The 27,447-nt window shown below is 35.5% G+C and overlaps 1 protein-coding gene across 2 annotated transcripts in view; it reads left to right on the plus strand.

Annotated features, from left to right (window-relative positions):
• The window catches only part of LOC129751670 (hemicentin-1), a 1,296,938-nt gene that overhangs the window by 1,099,207 nt on the left and 170,284 nt on the right, over positions 1-27,447 (plus strand). Inside the window, exon 14 of one of the 2 annotated variants that reach the window (XM_055747314.1) lies at positions 23,238-23,489. In XM_055747314.1, coding sequence (XP_055603289.1) covers positions 23,238-23,489 — 252 coding nt within the window. The remainder of the gene's footprint in view (positions 1-23,237; positions 23,490-27,447) is intronic. The other variant, XM_055747315.1, reaches the window with a different exon arrangement.

A 27,447-nucleotide genomic window follows, 5' to 3' on the forward strand; every position in this document is an offset into this window, starting at 1 on the left:
TCAACGAGCCTGAAGTTTGTATGGGATTTTGAGACATTTTGTTCGGAAGAATTATGAAAAACCAATTTTTTTTTCATCAAAAAACCAAATTTTTCGGCTTGGGGTCGAACCCCGACCTTCGTGATGACATTGGAACAGGCTACCACAAGGCCACACCTTGATGTTGTTCTAACTGAAACTTAAACTTGGAGTGATGATACGATTCCGTAGCATACCTGCAGGTGCACCCGGCCAACCATACAGCCAGCCAGCCAGGAAGCAAGCACCTCAATGCACTTTTTGTGACTTACTAAATCCCGTTTTGAGTACTTTTCTGCCCTTTTTGTGACTAAGGTCCCATACATCGTACATACAAATCACTTTTGCAACTTTCAAGTTTATCAATGAGTAGGTACATATTATTCACTCGAGGTAATTGGGCAGCTGTTTTTCTTTGCCAGCCAATATGTAACTTTCAAAGCCTTCATTTAAGAAAATATGTGACTTTTGGTTGCTTAGGTTTTGACATAAGTTTTGACTTTTGAGTAAAAATTGTTATCCTTCGCATTAAAATTTGTTAGTCTTGCATGACCTACCTACCTAAGGGTCCAGCGCCGATTGACCGGCGCATAGGGCTGAGATAAAAGATCTCCACTGCTGGCGATCCGGAGCCAGCATCTTCACTTGCTGCCAGCCAAGGTTCTCGTCAACTGTACGGATTTCAGCGGCTAGACTTCGCCGCCACGAGCTTTTGGGCCTGCCTCTTCTTCGATGCCCATCTGGATTCCAGTCAAGCGCCTCTCTGCAAATCTCGTTTTCATCTCTTCGCAGCGTGTGCCCAATCCATCTCCACTTACGTTCCCGAATCTCGATTTCTAGCGCCTTTTGATGACACCGGCGATGAAGTTCAACGTTTGAGATCCAGTTGCCAGGCCACCAAGCGCGGATGATGTTCCGCAGGCAGCGATTCACAAAAACTTGCAGTTTTCACGTCGTCACCGCATATGTGCACCAAGTTTCACACCCGTACAGCAATACGGATTTGACGTTTGAGTTGAAGATTCGGATCTTAGTTCGTAGAGAGATCTGGCGTGACCGCCAGATGTTTCGGAGACTCGCAAACGCAAATCGGGCTTTTCTGATCCGGGTTTCGATGTCCTTCTTGGTACCACCATCAGGCGTAATCTGGCTACCAAGATACTGGAAGCACTTCACTGTCTCAACCTGTTGTCCAGCTACCACGAAATTGGAACGATTTTCTGTATTGATTTCCATCGACTTGGTCTTTCCGACATTGATTTTGAGACCTGCTGCCTTGGAGCTTTCGGTGAGGTCGTCGAGTTTGCTCTGCATGTCTTGTTGTGTTTGGGCGAGCAAAACAATATCGTCTGCCAGGTCAAGGTCGTTCAGTTGCTCCGTGGTAGAAGGATTCCACGGCAATCCTCGGTTTGGTCTACAGTCAATCGATCCAGTCAAGATCTCATCCATTACGATGAGAAAAAGCAGCGGTGACAAAATACATCCTTGTCTCACTCCAGCAGTTACCGGGATTGGTTCGGACAAGACACCGTCGTGCAAGACCTTGCACGAAAATGCCTCGTACTGTGCTTCGATGAGATGGACTAGTTTCTCTGGGACCCCTCGTCGTCTAAGAGCAGCCCAGATGTTTTCGTGGTTCAGTCGGTCAAATGCTTTTTCGAAATCAACGAACACCAGCAGAAGAGAGTCCTGGAATTCGTTGATTTGTTCCAGTATTATTCGTAGCGTTGTGATGTGGTCCACACATGATCGTCCGGATCGGAATCCAGCTTGTTGCCGTCGGAGTGTAGCGTCGATTTTCTCCTGGATCCTGTTCAGGATCACTTTGCAGAGTACTTTGAGGGTTGTACAGATCAAAGTTATGCCACGCCAGTTACCGCACTTTGTTAGGTCTCCTTTCTTCGGGACCTTAACGAGGATACCCTGCATCCAGTCGGCCGGGAATGTTGCAGTATCCCAAATGTCAGCGAAAAGACGGTGCAACATTTGTGCTGATAGGGCAGGGTCGGCTTTCAGCATTTCAGCAGGGATGCAATCGATCCCAGGTGCTTTGTTGGATTTCATGTCCTTGATTGCCGCTTCTATTTAAGCCAGCGTGGGCGCTTCCGAGTTGACGCCATTAATGCGACTTACTGTGGGCGCCTCGAGCTGCGGGTTCTGTTGGCCATTGCTATTTGTAACTCGGAAAAGTTGATCAAAATGCTCAGTCCAACGCTTGAGCTGATCTGTTCGATCTGTCAGCAGCTGACCTGCTCGGTTTTTCAGCGGCATTCTTGCATTAGTCCTTGCACCACTAAGGTGGCGAGAAATATCATATAATAATCGGATATCTCCAATGGCGGCGGCTCTTTCTCCCTCTTCGGCTAGGGAGTTTGTCCAGGCTCTCTTGTCTCGTCTACAAGCTCGTTTAACTGCCTTTTCCAGCTCCGCATATCGTAAGCGGGCGGCTGCTTTGGCTGACCCGGTACATGCCTGCTCAATTCCGACTTTCGCCTTTCTCCGATCATCGATCATCCTCCAGGTTTCATCCGACATCCATTCACTTCGTCTTCCACAAACTTTACCGAGAGTACCATGGCTCGTCGTGATAAAGGCATTCTTGATTCCACACCACTGTTTTTCGACTGTCGACAATTCCGAGGCTCGGGATTCTAGCTGTTCAACGTATGCCCTTTTCACCTCTGGATTCTCCAACCGGTGGACGTCGTATCGACACCCGACTTTCTCCTCGCGCCGTTGGACACGCGCAACCCTCAGTCGTATCTCGCCAAGGACGAGGTGATGGTCGGATGCAATGTCTGCGCTTCGTTTGTTGCGGACATCAAGAAGGCTCCTTCTCCATTTTCGACTGATGCAGATGTGGTCAATTTGATTTTCTGTTCGGCCATCTCGGGATACCCAAGTGACCTTATGTGCTGGTCGATGGGGGAAGAGCGATCCACCGATCACCATGTTGTTGTTGCCACAAAATTCTACAAACAGCTCTCCGTTTTCGCTCATCTGACCTAGACCATGGCGCCCCATGATGCGCTCAAAGTCTTGATTATCGGAGCCAATCTTTGCGTTGAAGTCGCCTAAGTGGATTTGAATGTCACCCTTCGGAATTCTCTCAACCACGCTGTTCAATTGACTGTAAAACTGCTCTTTCTCCTGCAAATCGGCAACGTCAGTTGGCGCATAACACTGGACCATTGTAAGGTTTCTAACCCGTGTTCTGAATCTGGCTACGATTATTCTTTCGTTTATCGGTTCCCATCTTATGAGGGCCGCTTGGGCCTGCGGGCTTAACAGGAAACCAACTCCTCGTTCCCGAGTAGCATGTTCTCCTCGTATGCCAGAGTAAAGCAGTACTTGCCCGGACTGTGTCTTGTGTTCTCCAGTGTTAGGCCAACGGATTTCGCTCAGTCCCAATATCTCTAGCTTGAGGCGGCTAGCTTCTCTAGCAAGTTGAGCCAGCTTTCCTGGCTGGGCAAGGGTCAAAACATTCCAAGTTCCAATTCTAGTCCGTGTTTTCATGCTAAAAGTCGTTGCCAATGTTCCAATTCGGTTATTTCTTCTCTCAGTTTCTGTAACAATACAAGGTATCAGGAGCAGTAGGTTGTTAGCCTAAAGTCCCTATCCCGCGATGGGGCTGCCATCTTGGACTTAGCTGGCGGGAGCCGCATTTCATAAATTCAGCCGCTTGCTGCAAGACAGACGCTGTTTGAGCCGCCCCTGACCTGGAGAACAGACGCAGAACAGTCTTGCATGACTTTATACAATAATTAAAACTCAACAAATCTTTTCTACTATGTTTAGATTTGATTCCTTAAAAAATGCATTTCTTCTTATTCATTCAGTTGTACATCGACCCTGAAACTGTTCTATAAAACCGTCTAAAAATTGCTATCAGCTTCTACCAAGGGAACACCATATTCAGACTCCAAAGATGCACAACTGTTTGTGGTGCATCGGCGGCCTGAGTAGCAAAATCAGCTAATGGAGTAGAAACAAAGGGTTGAAGGTGTATGAGTAAGGTGCAGAGTAGAACGACTAAAAGGCCATATATTTCACCGTTTACCGCATCCCTTTTCTTCTTCTACGATGATTCTCTCCTGCACTGGGATGTGATCCGGCCTAGAAAATGGCAAGAACCAGACACCGCCAGAGATAGCATTCTAGCCACCAGGCGGCGGCTTTCAAGGACTTGGCAAGTTTAATTTACTGCCCAAATTGTAGCGATAACTTGTTGGTTTCATATATTTACCGAGGTCTAATTCTGGCCCCAGATTGGTTGTGTCTCCACTTCGGCCAGCCGGCTAAGGCTTGTGGGGTAGGGGAAAAGTTCATATAACGCCCCATGTGGCTAATACGCGCCACTCTTGTTTTGAAGAATCTGAAACATTTTAAGCCTGCAAAATATTACCAATTTGTTTTAAATGCTGTGATTGGTCATGGCAAGTATGAATTTTTCCTTAAAATGCCCCTGTGTCGTGATAATTTCACAATTTAGGTTTTTCTTCATTTTGATCTAAATTTTAAAACACTTTTAATAAGGTGTCACCAAGCAGAGAAAAACGAATAAGACAATATTTTCTGACACATCGATAGAGGAGAATCTAAATTACGATTTTATGCTAAAAAATCATAATGAACTCGCTTAGGTATGCTTTTCATGGGTATGTTCTATCACGGCCCATGCGCTCTTTATAACGCGCCAATCGTAGTAGGCTGAAAATAGCATTAATTTTTCAAAAAGGCCAATTTTCATTGAAAATGAACAAAAAGTCTTAAACCATATTTTGAGCGTTAATTCAGTTAAAAAAATCAATTTTTCATATTTTGTTAAATTTCCATTAGTCCATTTTGATTTTCTTTTCAGTCAAAGTGTCTGTAAGTATTGGTGTGTTTTCGGTCTTCGGCTGCTCTCGGGTGTGTTCGGCTGCTAGGCGCGTATTGAATACACAGCGGCGCGTATTTGCAACACAGTTTTGTTCTGTTGCTTTGAATATGGTTTTTAAAAATCATGTTTTTGTAGAAACTTTAGCAATTTGAGTAATGAAAAATCATAGGAATATGTAGAAAACACTTTTCTTCAACGATTACACCCATTTTTAACACAATTTGTACATGGAATACATAGAAAATCAGCGATTCGCTTAGGTGGCGCATAATAGGGCATGTTCCCCTACAAAGTTTTCCTTGCTCCATCTGTCTCGAATTGTTTCTCTTGGCGTTCCTCTTTGAATTCGATTCTAGTCGACGACGGATGCTGCGGGGAGTCGAGTGAGGTCAACTTTAGACCGCCATCGCTGCCTCCTCTCCGATGGCAAAGTGGAAAACTGACAGAGTTTCAAATTGAATACCCGTTGTGGCCAGTTTCGTCCAATTAAATGATAGCATAGAACTCAATTCGGGGTCAGCGGTTGGTGGCTTTCGAAATGCACAACATTGCTTTGCCCGTTTCGATGGAGTGACGGATTTTAATGAAGCTTTAAGTTGAACAAATTGAAATATCGATGAATTGGATATTAGAGGTTTTCGAAATAGATGTATCGAAGAGTTACATTTTTGTAAATCTAATTGATTTGGAATTTTTACTCGGTAAAATATTGAAACTCTGGTTTCACAAAAAAAATACAATATTAAATCCGAAAGCATGCGTCCTTCTTTTGTTTCTAATTCTACTCGTCGATGCTGTTTTGAGCACGACTCGGAACTGCATTATCAACTAGCTCCTATTATGGTTCAGTAACAGAGACTATAAGGGTATATACGGACGATAGTATGGGTCGATTCACGATGACGTATTCTCCCGTTTGTGGTGACAGTTCGCACGTCCTGTTTACAAAATTTTACGAACGAGAAATGGGGTGCGGCGAAATTTTTCGTGTAGCTGCACGGTCAAGAAATTTAACTCAAAACTCAGTTTAAGGATAGCAAAAAACCAAGTTCCATTTTGTGAATTAAATTTAGCGCATTTTTTGGTTTCTCATGTTTATCTCTTTGGAAATGAACAGAAAGTTGAAAATTCGTAAAAAAAAATCGAAAAGGAGGTTTGTTTATTAAAATGTTTCAACATGTTTTCAAACCCCTTCTTCAACAAATTTGTTCTGGACCAACCCACTTTGCGTTGAATATTCTGGGAAAGCGCGTCTACTTGAAATAAAAAAATCCCATCAAATGTCCAAATGTGGAAACTTCTAAAGAATTCGAATGTGCCGAATCGATTGTCCGGAAATTTCTTGTGTATTTTGACCGGAAGCTGTAAAACAAATGCACATACTTATACGACAACACTATTCAGGGACAGAAGAATCTAATAAAGGAAAATTCTTCGGAAAACATTCCGAAAGAAAAGCAATTTTTACAATATGATATTTTCGAGGAATAAAAATAACGTCAGTTTAACCACTAATCACACTGACATGAGACTTATAGAACAAAATTCCTCTTAGTTTTTGGCTAAAAGCCTCTTATCGTCAACATTGCGCGGCAGCAATTCGAGCATGAAAATTTTACTGGTATCGACATTTTCGTTCATTTTCGAGCAGCGCCAAAAACCAAAATCGAGTGTCCAGTCAGTGGTCAGTGGTTTAACTTTTAAGTTTAAGTTCATCTATTCCAGCTGGATTAACAAACAAAATGATTGATTTTTAATTATTTGATACTGAAAACATATAATTTTGAGTACTTTTGCTGAAAACGTGTGAATGAGAATTAAATGAGGACCGAAATTTTTGCTTGGCTTCCTCAGCGTGTAGAATTGGAAAATAAGGAATCAAAACAGGAATCGCGAAACGTCAAAACCAGTGAGGCCAGGCAGTGCGTGAATCGACCTTTTGACGAAAAATTGGGCTCAGCCATAACCTCAAATTTTGATTTGCTGGCGGCCTCACCAGTGATGCTAGTTGCTTTACTAAAACAGTATTTGCGTGCTTTAAACTAATTATAATCAGGGTTGGTAAATTTCGCCCGTCACGCTTGACCCAACTAGTTTTTTTTTCATCAAACGACCGGCACCTTACTCAATTGACGGAGCCTCACTACTCGCATGACGGATAAAGCACGACAACAATCAACATTTCTCCGTCATGCGACTGGCGAAGCTCCTACACATGGTCAAATTTCTCCTGAGAGTGACTGGCAAATCTCTCCACACTTCGATCGGCTGCTGCCGGCAGGTACAACTAATTGAACGACTTGCTGGCAGAGAGCAACAATAGCAATAAAAAACTGAAAACGAGCTTGCTGGCAGGAGCAACAATAATAATAAATGCGTTTCTTTTTCGTCATCGGTCGTTGAAATGCGATTGCTTGACTAGGTTATTATTTTAGCTTCAAATGACTGGGGAATGAATGACTGGCAAACGAATTGACTGGTCGTTAAGGAACAGTCAAATGAGTTTGAAGGACCATTTTACCGTTGACCGTTGAATAATGCCAACCCTGATTATAATATTTCTGAATTGATCAATTTTTCGACTATCATCAGCTAAATGTTTGAATTTATTACGGGGCGTCCCTGAATGGATGAAGATAATCCATCTTTTTCTTATGAATTTTCAAGGTGAATTCAAAACATCAAATATATTTTCATGTACTGCTTGGTAGATTAAAAAAGAGTTGTTTCTAACTTCTAAACTAATGCAAAATCATTCACTGTTACAAACTAGTAAATTAATGAAATTTTTTTTTTTTTTTGTAAATTCTTTATTTGAAACGGCTCATACCTTTAGGCTTTAAGGAGCCAAACTCGTTTTGTTTGATTACAATTGTGTACTGCCTCTAGTTCACTTTTTGAAGAAAAGATAGAAGATAGAAAGGGAAATTGTAAAAATAAAAAGAACTATAGACGAAGATCAATAGCTTTTAGGAAAAGATATATTTCGAACATGTAGTCCAAGTCTATCACAGCCAGCACATCTTTCACTGGAACATAGAGTGGTTTTCCTCGGACCCTAAGGGAAAGCCCTGTCTATGTTGACTTTGAAAATAATCGTCTACATGTTCTGATTATTTTAAACATATCCACATAATTCACTACATAGTTTAAGTGTACGATGCAGTAAGTTGTTATTTCGTTCAGATAAATGATGCGTTTAATTTCACATTCAAATAGAAATCTACGCGAAAGTGGCAAATTCTCTGAACTCATGGAAAGGTTTTTCAATAACAATGCAGTCAAAAAAATATAATCATTTTCCAAATATCAATGCACTTGGCACCCCTGAACACCCAAAAAAATCAAAACACGAACATTTGTGTATCGTTTTTCCGCAGAGCGAATTTGTCGATATAGAGTTGTTTTTGACATTTCTCACGCACATTAACTGACATCCCAATGGCGTGTACAGACGAGAACGGGACAATTAACCTCCAAAAATTTCAGAGCAAAAATCGAGCAGTCGGCCGACGAACACGTTCGTTTTTTAGGTTAATGTTCCCAAAATGAAAAAGTGTCAGTGCAAAGCCCTTAATTGTGACACGAATACTACTAGCGGCAAATAGGACTATTAGTACCGGAAAATTGCGTTTATCGTGCGCCCTTCTCAAAAATAAATTCTATTCTCCCACGGTTTGAGGTTAGGGCTAAGGCCTCCTGCTAAGGTGGTGTTCGTGTAGAACTGTCAATATATCCTAATATGACCAACGTATACTCCATAAAGTTTACAGTATTTGTATACACCGTAGAGATATTTTGCACTCTTTTATACTCCTAAAGGTATCACAATACGACGAAATTTCCGTTACATTGTAACATTTCTTGGTATTTGTGTTAATTTTACGTCCGAAGACTCACAAAATCTCCTCAACGTAGATTTTAGAGTGGTGGGATACGATCACTCAGAAAAATACTATTATACATGCCATAAGATTCTCTTATGAAGTGGCGCCATAAAAAATCATTGAAATTCATAAGATTATCTTATGACACGAATGAATTCTGCAGATGAACACCTACTTCAATGAGCGGTTGTTGCTTTTCATAAGAGGGTCTATAAAAACAGGATATGTCACGTTTGATGAGAATAATTCAAAACAATTGATGTTTAAATTTAATTTAATTGTTTGGCTAATTTGTTTGGAATTACATACATTATGGTCACCATCAGCAGCACATCAACTCTCGGACCCGAAAAATTTGTACGGCCGCATACGGCACTTTGACCTTGTTTTTTTCCCCGGTCAACGTGCTTAAAAGTAAAAAAAAAACAAATTAGAGTTTACAAATATGTTTAACGATCACAAAAAATAAACTTTAATTCAAACTTACCATTTAGATGAATAAAATTAATAATTCCACAACTTCGTTCGGCGATTCAAAACTGACTGATGGAATGAATGTGTTCATTATTTTTCCACAATGCCTTTTCTTCTATTTTTCATAAGAACTTCGTATGAAAGTTGAAAGAATTTTATAAGACTCTTATGAAAAATAAGTTTGGACGCAATTAAGGGGTTCATAAGACGTATCTTAAGAAAATTATAATGAGAATTTGCCTGAGTGATCAATAAACATCTGACTTAAAATCTAAAGACGTTCGCCATTAGACTACCCGAATAGCAAAGACCATGGTATTAATATAACCAAACGGCAATATTCAACTTAACAATAAACTTCATCCTAATTTCAAAATCTTTATCAACTTTCAAAAATTTTGAAACCACCATGGTATTCAAAGTAACCGTAAAATCTACTGTCAATTCATGACGCATCACAGTTGCAATCGTGTAACAGTGTAATCGTTTTTCGGTCTGAGGGATAAAATAAATTGTTCGTGTGCAGATTTTTTTTACGCGCCATTTATCCGGACAGTTTTTTTTTTTTGTTTTCGACAATTTTCAAACCAAAATTCGTACGGTAAGTAATTTTCAAGACTATATAATTTTGTCTTTTTTATTTACAATATTTATTTGTTTTTTTAATTTAGGAGCTGATACAAAGTCTGTTCTGCAGGGTCCATCGTACGAGAGTATTGCGACGGTCGGATGAGAATGGATTCGATTTTTACGCCCAGGCATCCAAACATGCTTGGAAAAAGAGTTTTGTGTTTTCAAATGTATGGAAAAAAAAGTTGATTTTTCCATCGTTGAGTTGCTTAACAACCCCTCTTTTTCATGGTAATTTGTGCCAAAACCATGAATATCATACTAAAAAACGATGAATTTGACAGTGCATTCAAGGTTTCAATACCGTGTTATTCATATTATCAACCATAAAATCCACGATAGAGTGAAAATGAACTTCATGGTTTTTTCACCTTACTTTTCTATTAGGGTAAACGCCCACCTCTGCGTGCTTGTTTTATCCTTCGATTTTGAAAATGATTGATTTTCGGAACATTGTGAGTAACCCGAAAGGTAATCATATGGATATTTGGCTAATTCAGTTCGTTTTTCAAAGGCAAATTTGAAATGCAAGGTACACCGAAGCAAGTGCAAATATTCAACTTTTTTTCTGTTACCAAAAATAAGCAAGTGAATTAGTTTGGAAAAAAGTTTTTGCGTTTGCACTTGCCCCCATAAACGGGGATTTTTTTTTTACAAAAGTGCCGTTGCTTTTTATCAACATTTTTGATTTTTTCGCTTTCAACGGCTATTAGTAAAGAACTATTTGAGCAATGCAACGAACGATAATTGATAATTTTTGAAAACAAATATATTTTTCTAGGACATAAGAAAGTTGAACTATGGTGAAATCCGTTTGCACTTGCTCCGTTGTACCTTATTGAACTGAATTGAACTTTGAAAAGTATTTAATTTTCCCATACTAACCTAGAAGTTCAAATTTACTCATGTGAACGTTACTGGAAAATTCTATAAAAAATCATGGATGAGTTTGGAACCAAAACGTAGTTTCCCCCAGGGTTTGAGAAATTGAAAAATGATCCCAAATTGACTCAGACTTGTACCTTATATCCCGATTAGACTTTTATTGCAAAACTATATCAAAGTCGACTCTAACTTTCCATATATGGATGCCAAAATTATTCCAAGTGGAGGTTTCACTGAAACTTAATGATGCCTTGATAAGTCTACTTTTAAAACGAGTTATGGTGACATAATCCATCATTGCCAAGACTTGGCATCAAGGTTTCAAATCCTGCTTCAATATTCCGGCCAATCGAGGCATCATAAACTTTTTTTTATCAAAAATTGGCATTACCGTGGTATTCGTATATGTCTGAACCAAGGTTGCCGAAATCACAGAAAAATCTGTAATTTCACAGAATTTTGAGCAGATTTTCATCACAGAATCTGTATCAAAGAACACAGAATTTTAAATTTTCACAGATTTCACATAATTTTTAAATTTTTAATGAATTTCCGAAAATATAATTTTTTTGGACAGTATAAAATTTAGATTTCTTACTTTGAATTTGAAAAGTATGATAAGATTAGTAATGGTAATAGATTTGGCCCAACTTAAAAGTGAAAAAGACTCAATTTACCATGAATTTCCTATGAAATTCAAAGAAATAGCATCACAGAAATCCAACACAGAATTTTTGGGTAAAATCACAGAAAGTCAGAATTATTTTTCTGAACAACACAGAATTTTTTTCGGCAACCTTGGTCTGAACCTGAACTGAGAACACAATTTTTTATTGTACCACCTTTATTCGAGCAAAATTGTAGAAAACTTTGCTAGCAGAATTTTGTATCATTTTATAATACATAAAGGATTGATAACCCGAATTCTAAAAATGTATTGAAAAAAAAGAGTTGATTAGTCGAAACGTGCGGTTTTTACCAACCTTTAATGCATATCGCCTTAATATTTACAGGTTATTTCCGAATTCAATATTATTATGTGCATACCTTCCGATGTTCGTACTTATTGCCTTTTTCCGACTCAAATGAAGGAAATATCGATTAAACATTGTCTTATACCGCACACTGTAACGTCTATATGTATACAATCATTAAATTAAAATAGTCAATTCATTGTGGAATACAATTTTCCTAAAATAATATCGTTCTCAATTACGGATAGAAAAAATAATAATTAAATAAGAAAACCCAATCTCAGATCAAACATCTTCATTAAAATTAAATTCAAGAACCAAGTTTTTCAAATTATGTTGAAAAAAACTGAAGGGAATCCATATAAGGATAATTTGTAGGTTTAATAGTTAAGCGTAGCAAAGTCAAATAAAATTTAAAAAGAACTTCTTAACATAATAAACCGTTGAAAGATTTATCTTCTAACTTTTCAAATAAACAAATGTTGAAAAAATTCTAACCTCTCGATGAAAAACGGTTTCTATGTATAAATTACCAATTTAAACCAAAATCATTATCAATTTCTTATAATAAATGCATACAGAAAGGCGCAAAATCAATGAGGTATGAACGAGAACGTATAAAGAAAATCACCTTCTGTTATGTAAATGATGAACGTATGAACTCTTCGTTGAATTGTTCTTACAATTTTGAGAAAAGTTTCTTTAAACTATGAAAATAACTTCAATTAATTTTAAGTATTGAATTGTTAACCTAAGAATAGAATTAAAAAAAGATTCATTTGATTTCCCACAAATTCGAAGGAATTCTTCACAATTTAGTTTAGAAACACCGTTTTATTGAATTGACAATTATTAAAACTTTCAATGTACATAAACACATTCTTTCTTTTTTTCTGGATTTGAAATTTTGAAACTGGTATAAATTTAAAAAAAATATTGAAGTTTAAATTTGGAACATATTACCCAAAATAAATTTAAGTCGATAACCAGCGTTTTCTGTTTTAAACAGGATTTGTGATCACGTCGTACTCTCATCATGTGGTTGAAGTGTATATTAGTAATCCGTTTACGTTAACTATTTTGTAGATTAAAAGTTGCGTCACCAAAACTATAAATGCCACATATAGTTCTCAGTTTGCTATAACATAATTAACGAGTTTTGAGGGCATAATAATTTTTCGATATAATATTCTTCCGAAATTTGTCATTGTGAAAATTTCACATTATATTTCTATGAAAGTAGACGTTAGAAGAATTTAAATTTTTACCCTAGTCCAAAAGTCCATGAAACTTTGTGCCAGCCGTTGCAGCGACACAACTGTTAGAAATAGTTAAATAGAAGAAAAGAGGTTTATACAGGTGTAACTACAGTTTTCAAAATTATGATTCCTAAATGATGCCTAGTTTTGCAATGATTGAAATAACAACACTGCAAAATGCACAAAACGCACTATGCCGATAACGAACAAATTTGCTGATCGATATAAATTTAGCACCTTATTAAATCTGATTGAAAACACAGAAAATTGAATACCAAATCAGGCTATTATTTTGACCTCACTTTTCTGCTCTATCATAATATGTAAAACCTTGATCATGCCTCGTTTTGTTATCTTGGAAAAAAACAAAACCAAATATTGCTTTCATTATGATCTCAATGCCTCATTTAGGTATTGATTAGATATCATGTTTCGACATGTTGTTGCTTCAATAAAACCTAGTTCTGCTCTTGGGAGAAATGCGCTACTAAATTATGCTATCATTTTGGTATTGATCGCTCATTTTGGTTACTGGATTCACGATTCGGACATCAAAGTCTGCTTGAGATTTTATTCCAGATTTTCGAGAGCGATTTAGAACCAGAAATCGTTGTTTGTTTGATTAAATTCATACTAAATTTTATCAAAATATGATAATGATCCATAAAAACCTGAAAAAAAATATTTCTGCACTTCAAGACGGATAAATATAAAGTTGGATAATATAAAGTTGGAAATTTAAAAGTCCTCAAAAGAACACCATAAAATTTGTTTTATCAGGGTTGATTAAAAAACTCGCAAATACTGTTTAAACTCTTTTATATATTGAGTGTTTTTGGGTATTTTTTTTTTTTCATTTAGAAAACAAGACAAACCCTGAAAAACCTAAGCTCAACAGACACTTTCAGACATAAATCAACCGGGTAGCCATTAAAAAACCTAAAGCTGCCAACCAGTCATACAATGTCAACATTACAAATCCTAAATCTCCGCACCGAGCAAAGTTAATCCTAGTCAACGAAAAATATTGTACCTTGGTAGCTCAGCTTCCATTTAGCCGTTATTTTTTCTCTCTCTCTACATTTTTCTTCCTTTCGTATCTGGCGAACAAGAAGTAGTATCTAGTGACATTTTTAATTTACTGCAAAGTCGTTGAATTACGTGTATCCTGCCAACCATTCCGGGTGCTGGTGCTAACCTCAAACGTGCCCGGTGCGAATCCGTTCGGGTTTGAGGGCTTATACTTTTGCCTTTTTCCTTCAAATTCTAAAGCACTTTCCTGTTGGCACACCAACAGGTAACGAATACCCACTTACAAATCTATGATAGCATTTCAGGACATCCTGGATGGGTGTCCTGGACACGAAAAATTGATAAAAAAATCATTAAAAGAGCTTCTAGTGGAAAAATAATTTCGGTTGAAATTAAAATAAAATTTGGATCTCTCGTTTAAAAACCAAATTTTTCGGAAAGCTCCAGCTTCAAGTAAGTGTTTTACGACACAACCAAAGGTTATTTGTTCCTCGCAGCAAACGGCCGACCAAGCGTAATGAGCAATATTTTTCGGCTCATTTTTCACTCGGCTTGTAGACGAACGATAATTGGTTTACTGCTGCCCTGAGTAGGTGATAATCCCCGTCAGTGGACTGGGAAATGGACCAAGATTGTTCTTCTGGCTGCGGGGGTAGATAAGTCCCGGTTTGTGGTTATCCAATGGAATGGAAATTTAAAATCGGATAAATCGGCTTTCCACTTCCTCTGATCCAATAAGTTGTTAATGGCTTTGATTTGTGGTTTGGTCCTAGTTTACGGGTTGGGGTTTACTGGTCAACTGGTTTTGTGTTTGCTTTAAAAAGACTTCCAAGTATCGATAATTTTTTATTGTAAATTTGTTACAGAACTACATTTCGAAGATAATTAATCATACTAGATATCATTGTGATGGGCTAGGAATGGCAATTAATTATGCATTGCGGCGAAGCAAAGCATAGCATAAGGTGCCAACACGCATCTATAATTGGCTGATACATGAGTTTCAACTTATGGTCAAATACTGCGCTAATTTTGGTAAAATTTAAAGCCGCGACCAACCAATAAGGATTGCTTTTTTATCCAATATGCCAATAGATAGGTGTCTGGAATTCTGAAATCTATACACAAAGGAGCGGACATTTGTTTTCTATACATCAGAAAAAAAAATTATGTTGAAAACTTTTGCATTTTGAGAAAGCGATATTATAAAAAAAAATCAAAACAATCGTTTTCCGTAACCGGGTGGGCTCAATGCGCATATTTATGCATTGGGCAATATTTCAGTTCCAACTTTCTTTTTTTTTTGTATGATTAGTTTGAAAATGGAAAAACTGATTAGAAGCATACGTCAAAGCTGAATTTTAAAAAAAAATCATATGACAGGTTCTTTGCTATAGTTAGGGATGCCATTTTATAGTAATATTTCGTTCATATGACATTTTTTATCAAATCAGTATTAAGTTCTTCTATTTTTACTGTAAGATTATGATTAGAGTTTAGATTCAAGATTTCAATGATTAAAAGCATAAATTTTTAGTGGTTCACTTGTTTTTTTTTTTAATAAAAGAGGCTTTTAACCTGTCTGATATGGGCATTAAAAACCCGACTCTTAAATCAATACCTTATCATTTATAACTTTGCTAAAACTCCATCCTTAATCTCCATCTCTTCCTTCCTATTCTTACTGTTTTACCAACGGCAGTAACGGAAGTGTTTTAAATTGAAGTACATGTCTCATAAGTACAGACACAACCCTGGAATTCTAACACCGTCCAGGGATCGTCAAGAGTTTTTATAAACTTCTTCGGTCAAAACCAAATAAAGAAAATAAAAAAGTTTCCATTTGTTGAATTTCTGATTTTCAACTAAGTTAATAGAAAAAATCACATTTTTGTTAAGAGATTCTGTACACATGATTTGAATGATTCAACGTAAAACATTAAAATGATGGAAAACCTTGCTTGTATTTTTTTTTATGTAATTAAAGCGTATTTTTCTCAAACTGGATTGATAAGCTCATTAGCAATCGGCTGTATGCGCATAAGACCGCTGCAAGCTTTTTATGAAAATTTCAAATTAATATATTTTTACACCTCCCATTACTTTTTTTGGGTTGGTTTCACAGCCACAAATAGAAATAATTTTTTTGGAATCGATTCATAAAGTGTTGAAACAGCGCAACGAGTTTTATTTTTGTATGCAAATTTATATGGGATAGCAAAAAGTTCATTCAAAAATTACCAGATATGTAGAGTTCTAAAACATAGATCTTTGAATTTTAAATATTCCTAATTTTTTGCAGTACATTTCATGTAAACAATCCTTAAACCTAACTTTTACTCCAGAAAAGATATTCGATGTTATGCAAAAACAAATTCAAGATTTTTTTTTAATCATAGCGTTTTTGACTGCTTGTTTAAAAACAGCTTCACCAAAGGATGAAAATTTAAAAAAAAATTGCAAAAAAACTGGTTTGCATAGCCTTACTGCTTGGCATACCCAGCAAAACCTGCAATTTTTAAGTTATTTTCATTGAAATCTAATCGCTAGTTAGTCTGCTAACTTGTCGTTATCGGTTTAATTTTGCCGCTAGGTTTTGATTGATCTAGCGAATTTAAAAGTTCCGCTATTTTTGGGTTCCGCTAACTGAAGACTGCTAACTCCGGCATATCTGGATTATTCTCTCAAATTATTAGTAATAGAATAAACTTTTTGTCATCAATTAAGTTAAGGTGTCATCTCGCATTATTTTGATTGCTTCATTAGATTCACTAGAGGAATGCGTACTGGAGTTGGAGGAAATATGTATTTACTGTAATTTTTCCCTCTTCTAGCATTTTTTTCTCAACATTTACAGAAGAAGATAACAAGTTCACACAGAAATTGTAAAAATGTTCACGTTTGACAATGCCCCTGCGAGTTTGAAAAAGGGGAAAACAGGTTAAAGATTTAAAATGAGGATAATGTAAAATAATGCAAAAAACAACAAAATAAAATTAATTACACAAAAATTGTATGCAACGAAATAACATATTATCTACATTGCACAAAACCGATTAATCGAGTTTATTTTTAACCTAAATTTTAAAAAAGAAAATACAGCTTCCATCTTCCACATTCTGTTTTTTTTTGTTCTTGTAGTTGTTCGAAAACTCGGATATTTGTTTTTTTTTTTGGAGAATACAGAGAGGTTATAAAATTCCCATCTTTGACAGTTTTGTTTTGCTCAAATAATTGTATAAAAACTCGATCAATCTATCGAATTTATCGATATGAAATACTTGAAAATTTATTTATTCCCCCTTTGGGGAGTTGGAAAAATCGAATGGGAGAAGGGCGTTACAAAAGAAAAATTTGATATTTGTTCCGGCCTTAATGTTGGTCAACAGTTAATTATTAGCGATTAGCGATTTAAGCTTAAAGCGATTAATTTTTCGACACATTTAGCTTATTTAATTAGCGATCGCTAACTTTGAATGAGTTAGCGATTAAATTAGCGGCGCTAATTTTTCAGTTAACGATGCCGAACACTGCAAATTTTAAACTGATGCATGGTGACCCAAAAGACATAAAAAAAATATATGGGAGTAAAAAGTCATTTGTTGGAGCCGTCTAAGTAATGCCAAATATTATTCAGAGCACGGTTCTTACACTAATTTTAAAATGTAAAAGTGTCCATTAAAAATATGTTCACAAAACCATATGATAGACAAATTATTTTTCTATGGTTTTGAGAAATAAGTTGATTTTGTTCCCCTAATATCAAATCTTGATCGATTTTCATGATTTAAGAATTATTATTTAATCTAAATTTAATCTAAAAATCAAAATCAATTAGACTTAGCAGATCGCCTTGACCAGAGGACCTTCGAAAGAAAGACTAGATATGAAAAGCAGCCCCTATATGCTGAGTACTTAGGCGCAATGGAACCATTTTATGATTTTTGAAATTGTTAATAAAATAAACTGTTTCAAATATATTCAAAAATTTGAGGGTCTTATGAGAGTTATGTTTGCTAACCTGAAATTTCCGGAAAAAAAATCTTACTATAAAAGCAAGTTAAATCTTCACTTTGCAGCGCTGAATCTCATTCGTAATTTAACCGATTTGCAAAATTTAAATTTAAATGTTATTTTGGTAACTTGATCATAATTTCATTGAAATTCAGATAGTAATTCTCAAATATTTCTGTTAGGTACTCGTAATATATGAATGAAAACAACAAAATTTTCTGTACTATTCGTGTCCAGCGCATTTCTCTTTCTGTCATCGAGATTTTTCAAAATTTTTCTTCAAAACTAGGTAGTAAGTGCAGCACGATATTTCTTAAAAGTAGTTTGTTAAACATTTATTACTTTAAAAAATAAGAAACAAAATAAAATATAATAAAATAAGAAACTTTCCTTAGAAGAAGGCCGAAACGTGGGATACGATGTAAACGTGCTGTTCATTGATCATTATTGTATTTTACTAAAATTGTCAATCGAAAAATATGCTTACGAATAAAGTTAAAATATATGTTATTAATTTAAATATCAAATTTTATATTTTGTTTCGTATTCAGATCAAAATTTTTTTTAAATATATTAAAAATCTCGACTTAGAATTAATTTTTTTAAACTACATTTTCTCAGTTCAAAATCCTTAAATCGAAACTAAGAGCACTACTTCATTTTACAGATTTTATTAAGTACAGGTTTTGAAAAAAAAAATCATTAATTTGAATTCGTATTCAAGCATTGTTCTCTTGATATTCATAATACTTACCTCAAAACTATTTCATCAACCATTTTCAACCATACTTTTTATTTGACAGAAATTTGGGACAATTTAGTGGTTTTTCAGCTTTTTAGAATTTTACAAGACTTGATTATGTTTGTGCCTCAAATACACGTTATTATTGGAATATCAGCTGGCAGTTGCAATTTTAAGGAAAAAAGTAGGGGATAGTGGGGTATCGTGGGCCATGGGGAAACGTGGGCCACTTTTAATATCTCAGATGTGTGTTGAGATAAAAATCTCAAACCAACTGTCATCGTCGTCGCTTTGCGTGAGCATATATTCCTATATGTTGTTGACTGGAATACGCATTATATGCTTCTTTTTTTTATCAAGCTAAAATAAGTTAGAAAAATTTCCTTACATAATTAAAAAAACACCCGCTAATTTCATCGATAGAGAACCTGAAGTGCATAACAAAAATATGCTCATACGCTTATGATCTTAGTTTTGTCATGATCTTTCACGTGGAAAAGGAATTTTTGATGAGACATCAATAAGTCACTCAAACACAATCAATTTGCAAATCATAGCTTGTGGGGAATCGTGGGCCACACATCTTGAATCACCTATATTTTTATATTTTTATACACATTCAGAACTTAAAATACGTTTTATCTATCTGTAAAGTTTTCTTATGCCAAATGAAGATTTATGAAAAATAATTTGTCCATCCTATATAAGAAATTTTGCCAAAACGTTCGCGAGCAAGGTTTTGGAATCTATGCGATCATACACAGCTCTCATTTTTATTTCATCATCTGAAATTGCTTTAAAATAACGAAATGAATTAGGAAATCAAAGTTTTGGGTCAATACATAAACTTTGCATGTTATTTGATCAATTTGGATTTGGTGGCCCACGATTCCCCACTATTTTTCAAAATCCAAAAAAATATTGCTTTTTTTCAAACAGTCAGAATCTGGGGAAAATAACTTATTTAAAATTTAAAAAAAAAAACCTTATTATACCTTGAAAGTGTAAAAAACCATACAATTTTTTATTTTCATTTTATCTTTTATAATAAAGAAGTTATGGAGCATCGAAAAAAAATGGCCCATGATTCTCCACTCTCCTATAATATATTTTTCACTTGAATGTCGAGTACATTCAGAGCGTGCATCCAAAATCATAGCCAGAAAATTGCTTAGTCAGAAAAACACCTTAACTTGAATGAAATTTTGAGAAAAACTGAACCCTTTTGTCGCAAATTATTAGTCTATTTGGAAATCCCTAAGATTAACTGTCAAGGTGGGTAAGCTAAAAAACTTTGAAGCAAACCAACTACATTAACATTAGCGGTAAATTTCAGACAAAAAAAACGAACAAAATGTCTAAATGTATGAAATATTATAATTTTTTATTAAATACTTCTCATTTCTGAACAATGATATAAAAAAAATCAAATTATCTTTTTACAATAACAAATTTATACGGATAATTACATACTTCATACCGACAGTTTTTTTATGATCTTCGGTTTTGAACGGATAGTAGACTTTAGTATGGCATTAGTTTTTTGGTGATTTTCTAGAATTCATTTTTTTTAATTGAGTAACAAATTATGCATTGCCAAATTTTCCCAGATGGGCTCATCAATTTGAAATGCGCTAAGTTTATTAATGTATCTTAGCTCCCCCAAGCCCCCCCCTGATGTTTTTTTCATTATCAGTTAAAGAAAAAACAACGGTTTCTAAAAATGAACATTTAAAAGGGTGGTTAAAAGATATTTCAAAATGATGGCTGCTTCGTTAATCAAAATGAAGTATAAGAAACAATAGTACAGGAAAAAAATAAAACAATTTTTGGAAATCAATTTTAAGACTTCTAAAAGAAACTTGCATAGCGAATATTTTGTAATTTGTTGTCTATAAACAAAAAAAATTTAAGATTGTGTCGTACAAAAGTTATTTAAAACCTCAAAAATTATCTATAACTTCACTGACCGCAATCTAGAGTAAGGTTGCCAGAACTTTTTTAGCACGTATCTGGCCCGGACAAACCGGGAAATTTTCTATAAAAACCTGGCAAAATCCGGGCATTTCATTTGACGATCAAAATTCCGGGCAATATCCGGGAAAACTTTGTCAAAACCCAGAAATTACTCAACAAAAATCAAGATTAAAAAAAATTGATAAAAATAATTTTTTCATCAAAACTCATAAACAGATTTTAAATCGTACTTTAGGCTTCGAAAAAGCCTTCCGTGATTATTTTTACAAAATCTGCTCAAAAAATTTGGCTGAAAAAAAATTTTCACAACACATTTTTTTTGTTTGATTAACCAATTAAAGTTGAAAAAATCCGGCAAAATTCGGGCATTTTTCAATGAAATCCGGACAACCGGGCCGGGCTAGACTGTTCCCAAATATTGTATAAAATATCCGGGCAAACCCAGATAAAACCGTGAAATCTGGCAACCTTAATCTAGAGACTATGTATATTTATTGTCTACCTATTCGAATAAGGAGTAAATTTTTGAAATGTATAAGTAGTATAAGTTAATTCTTATTTGAGATTTACAGGGTAAAAAATCACGTTTTCTTCACCAAATAGAATGATACTCGCTCCCTTCAGTTCTGGAAATAGATTGCTTAGCTCAACGCTAACCTTATTTTATTCATCCCATGCTTATCTGATTTCGCAATAAAAAAAAACATTTTAAGACTCTATTATCAATATATTTCTAGTTAAAACTATATTTCTAAAAATTGGACAGAGAATTACTAGTTTTCATTTCATGAAAAAAAAGTGAATAACCATAAAAAAACATTTTCCGAACAATCTACAAATTTAAAAATTAAAACCGGGGTACCTGAATCTCATTTTAAAAATCTGCAAAAAAAATTTATCGTTCGTTTTGAACGAAATAGAAAATTTGGAGACTAGTTTAATTTTTTTTTTAAATTATAAAAAAAGTTAAAATTCGACAAACCCTACTCTAAAATCAGTCCCAAAATTTATGAACAAACCTGTCGGTAAAACAAGTATCATTTCACAACCATAAGTACTTTTCAATATTGGTGAAATATTGTTTACTATTCAGTTGAAATTTAAAATGACCCATACGATATAATTTCAAATTTTTTTCAACTATTTATGAGATCGAATTGATTCAAGAAGGATAGCATCGTACTCTTCCTCCCATATAAGGAATTTTTCTGTAAACATACGTTTAGATGTAAAAACTTCAATTCTGAATTATGTACTAATCAAGGTTTTTTGAAAATGTGGGTTTAAATATTTTTATTAAGTTTCCTTGATTCAATGTTCATCATCTATGAATCTATTCCCTTAATCTATTCAATACGTTGATGTTGGATCTATTATTTTTACAAAACTTCTACTGACTGTGTCTTTGGAATAAGTTGAAAAATTATGAGTAGTTCCTAGTTTTTTTTATTAGTAATCAAAGTCGTTATACTAATTCTCTGAGGTTTCGTTATGATTTGAGATTGTTGGTAATCATGCTTTTTTTGGTTCTTGTTACATTGTCATAAAAAAAGTGTTACAATGAAAACTGCCAAAGAAGATTCAAACTCGAATGAGGTATCTGTAATCCACCAGCGATATATTAATTAAAAGGTTCCTTATTTTCCTTTTTATTGATGACACCACAATGAAATAATGACCATATTACGATCAAATTATTCGACAAATGATTTATCCGTTAGCAACCTTTAACCTATCCAGGTTAAAAAAAAACATCAAAAACCAGACATTCCTTTCATCCTGCGAAAATTTAATTTTCCGGAATTCATAATGACAGTATCGACGAACATACGGACAGCCTCTTCCTTTTTGGGGGAAAGAACATCGAAAAATGACATAATTATTCGAAAATCGATTTCCAATCCGCGCGCCCAGTAATGATATCAACGAAGCTGGAAAATTATTTCCCGGTAAAACTTTCAATCCTTCTAAGTGGTCTCGGTGAGCCTTTATCGCAATTTCGGCATTGGATCGCGACACACAGGCCGCTTGTAGCTCTCAAATTTCCGGGACACAACCCCGTGTCACATAAATTAATCGAATCATACAATTTTCCGGCCCAGCTTGGGAGGGTTGAAAAACCGGGGCACGGTCTCTCAATTTCGGGGCAGTGCATGAAAGCCAATTTACCGGCCTATCAAACCGATTGTTATTTTAGCGAAACCAAATGGCGGTCAGCCGGACTAAAAACTCAATTTATGCGTGTCAAATGAGACCTTGTTTTGCGTGACCAGAAAAACCGAGCCAATGCGCAAAACTAAATTGCAACGAAATGTAATAATTCTCTGCATCGGGGTCCAACCTCCAACTTTTTCCTCCATCAAAGTGTAACTATTTACCAAACCCCAAACCCCACCAACTCCACTTGGCGAGATGTATCTACTATGTGTATTCTAATTCGTTGTTGTTCTCAAACTCACCCAGAACCGTCTGGTTTGTTCTCGTCACCGGCAGGATTCGATGGCGGTCAGCGGCAGTGGTTCGTGATGGAGATCTACGATCAGCAGACGCTGATGCTCCTGGCCAATGTGTCCTCCCGGGTTCCAATCTTCACCGTCGGGGGCCTCGATTCCGGGCGGCTGCTGCGGATTGTCATCTACGCGACCAACATGCGAGGCCGCAGCGAACCGATCCAGATGCAGGCCTACACTCTGAAACCGGCCGAAAAGCAGACAGGTGAGTGCAGTTGCTACTTATATGCATATTTAGATTACGTAAACAGCAGTACCTACAACTTGTTTTGCTACAGTTTAGTGTCGGGTGGAAACAATGAATGAATACGGAGAAAAACATGGATTTTCTGGCTAAGGATTCCTCGTTTTCATTTAACTTCAGACTTTATGATGATATGAACAGAATAATAGTAACTTTTCCACTTGGTTGAATACCATGATTAATCTGTTGACACATTCCACCATGACGTGAAATCGCTTTTCCGGACTTTTCTGCACTGTTATCGTTCTAGAAGTCAACCAACTAACTTGAAAATGAAAAAAATTGTAGCAAACGGTCGCAAATTGAATTTCCTTCAAAATGAATATAATTTGGTCATTTTAAAATTTAAGTTGTTTTTGTTGTGAATAATTACTTTTGTGACGTGAATTCACGCTAGAATTAACCCTTTCGGACTTTAGTACATACATTTTTGAATTCCTGTTCTCTCTGTGGAAATATAATACCGGTGTCTTCGAATGAGTTGTAGAGAAAACAATTACCCACAATTTGATGAACAAAGCTTCTCGATTGAACGACAACGAACGAAGTTATGCTGATTTGAAGTTGTGACGTGAATTCACTCAGTTCAAACAGAATAGGGTAGTTGACTGAATTCACTTCACGAAATAAAAAGTTATACTGTGGTTATACTGCACCATTCTTTGGAGTCTTCAAATTTTATGTAGACTTTCAAAAACGATATTTTGTTGTTCCGACTTTTACAATCATAAATTTTTAGTATCTGCACCTAACTTTTTCCTTATTTTGATTGGCACTTGAATAGCAACATATTGAGGGATCACATGTTAAAATAACTATTGTCTTTATTTAATGATTCACCAAAAAAAAATTTTTTTCAATCTTTTTGTATTTTTATTTGAAAATAATGAACTTATTAAAAAATCAACTAAATTATGCTCGATTTGTCAAAATCCGACCATCTGGAGGGTCAAAACAGCTTTCAGAGCACATTTTCATATAAAATTTAACGAAAAATCAAATTTTGTGACGTGAATTCACTCATTCGCGCTGTTGAAACTCAGCTAGATTCCAACCGATTTCTATAAATTTTAGTGTTTCAGAATTGTCTTATCATTTTTAAAGAAAATCTCATTTTTTTATTTCAAAAAAAGTCAGATTTTTCTCGTAAAATTAAAAACTTCCTTTTTTTTGTGACGTGAATTCACTCATTTGCGACTGTTTTTGTTCGCTTTTCAAACCAACTATATTGGATATAAACAATTTCTTTTTTCTACAAAATGAAGCCGTGTTTTTTGTCTTCTGAACATACTAAAAATATTTCCGAAAAAAAAATCATCCATATATTAAAATTAATGATTTTGTAAGAGTTGTCAAAAACACCACTTTTTTCAACAAATAAACTGATTTTCAAAATCATCTAACACATGTGTAAAAAAACTTTTATTTCTTTTTTCCGTTGGTTTTGTGTGATTTGAATTATCAAAATTATACACAATTTTGAGATTTTTTGATACGCGAACGGATAAAAATCACTTTTGAGCGGTACAAGCGCGTGGAATGTGTCTGTTGCCTTTCTAACAGAAAGGTTTACCCAAGCAACCGTAAGTCACATATTCACTTAAAAGAAAGCTTTTGTATTCATTATTCATGTGTATTCATGTGTATTCATTAATAAACTTGAAAGTTGAAAAAGTGCTTTATATGTACGTTGAAAAAGAATTAATTCACAAAACGAGCTATAAAGTACTCTTAACGGGATTTACGGGATTTAATCACAAATTAAAACTCGCGCTCGTTTGTCATCCCATATGGAGTTCATCAGGAGAGTCACATTGGACCGCTTCTTTTCATAATCTTTGTAAACGACCTGTGCGCAACTTTTCAATCCGACACTCTTCTGTATGCCGACGATCTGAAAATTTTCAGAAAGATTCACAGCACTGTAGACTGTCTCGCCCTGCAAGCGGACATCGCTACATTGGGAGCTGGTGTGAGATGAACGGAATGCAGACAATTGCGAAAAAGTACAAGATCATTTATTTTACCCGATCAAGAAATGTTATAAATTTTGACTACCAGTTATCCGGCCTCTGTTTAGAAAATACAAATTCTATTCTTGATCTAGGGGTTAAAATCGACAACAGGCTCACTTTCGCTATCGTGCTAACCGTGTCAAAGGGATTTGCAGCACTTGGGTTTCTTCGCCGAAACACAAGGGATTTTGACGACACTTATGCACTAAAAGCCATCTACTGCTCGTCCGTTCGTAGTATCGTGGAGTATGCTGTCCAGGTGTGGGCTCCCTCTCAGAGCAATGCTTCCGCCTCGAACGAGTTCATCGTAGTTTCGTAAGATACGCTCTTCCCTGGAATGGCCCGCTCCAACTCCCGCCTTATGTGCAAAGGTGTGCTCTGATAGGCCTAACTACACTAGAAAAGCGTCGTATTGAACTGCAGCAAGCCTTCATTTTTGATACTTTAACCCACCGTGTTGACTCCGTATACATACTTCAACGTGTCAATATATACGTTTCCACGAGGACACTTCGGCGACGCCAGTTCCCATGGATACCCCACCACCGTACTGTATATGGCCGGATCCATCCAATTGATTGATGTTGGGAAAGTTTTAACTCAGTGAGTCATTTGTTTGATTTTAATATGTATAAACGTAGGTTTAAATTAGTTTTAAGCAGAATTTCTTAGGCTTAAGCTACTAGTCTGTACGGTTACAAAACCAAAGACGTAAATAAATTTTAAAAAATTGCATTGGAGTGCTTTCTTCCTAGCCTCGTGGTAGCGTGTTTGATTGTCATCACGAAGGTCGGAGCTCGATCCCGAAGCCGGACAAGTTTATTTTCAATAAGTCATTTGAATACTTGAGTTATGCAATATAATATGTAGGAAGTGAAAGAAAGAAGCAATCAAGCAGCATATTGAACAAATCTCGATCAAACCGCAATTTGTCGAGTTTGGAATTCGACGCCAGGCATCATGGCGGCACCATGTTCTTGAACATTGTAAATAATCAAGAAAAAGTTATATGAATTGATGCCTTTAGGGTAAAATTTGAGATAGAGAGTGAATTTTTGCTTATTTTCCATTTTTTTTTTTTGAAGCTGAATTAAAGGCTAATCAAAGCTGGATAGCAGGTCATTTAGATTTGTTTTGGAACTTGAAAGTATCAATAAGAATGTAAATTTTGGGCTGCAACGAACTGAGTTGAATCAAATATTTCACTCGAAGACTGCAACCCGATTGAACTTGAAATAAAAAAGTTATTTCGGTTCAAAGATTGTATTTTGGCCCGCAAAATATCTCGTATAAAATTGTATAATTTATTGTTCGTAGGTGCCGCCTAAAGATTGTACGTCATCTTGGAGTTCCATCAGCCCCTTGTTGACATTGGCAGTTTGGCACATCATCAGCAGGAGCCACAAGTTTTCAGAAGTGCGTTGTCATAAATGGAATACAATACTTGAATAAGTCTTTAAAAATCTAAATAATTTAAAATCTTTTTCCAGTAAAATAAACAGACAAAACCTTCAAAAATGTTGCTTAGGTTAACAAAAAACAGGCGTGATTTTAATAGCAAGATAATCAACAGTTTTTGAAAGTCAATATACCGCTTGGTTATAATGTTTTTTAATGTTTGAAATTCTAGAAGAAGTTCTAAAAATTGATACTACTTACCTTTTTTCCTTATAACAAAATGCCAAAGATTTTTCTGGCATCTCGAATCAAGCATTGTTTCATAATGTTAAGGCTCAAGCATAATAAACTCAATTGCAATATGTTCAATTGATTCTCAGTCTTGAAATAAAATGACATTTTTTAAAAATGGACAGATCTTACAAAATTAACAAAAACCACACAGTTGACAAAAATGACAAAATTGTCAAAAAAAACAAATTTTAACATTTGGAAAATGGACAAAA

The sequence above is a fragment of the Uranotaenia lowii genome, chromosome 3 (assembly GCF_029784155.1).
Source record: "Uranotaenia lowii strain MFRU-FL chromosome 3, ASM2978415v1, whole genome shotgun sequence".
Taxonomy (NCBI): domain Eukaryota; kingdom Metazoa; phylum Arthropoda; class Insecta; order Diptera; family Culicidae; genus Uranotaenia; species Uranotaenia lowii.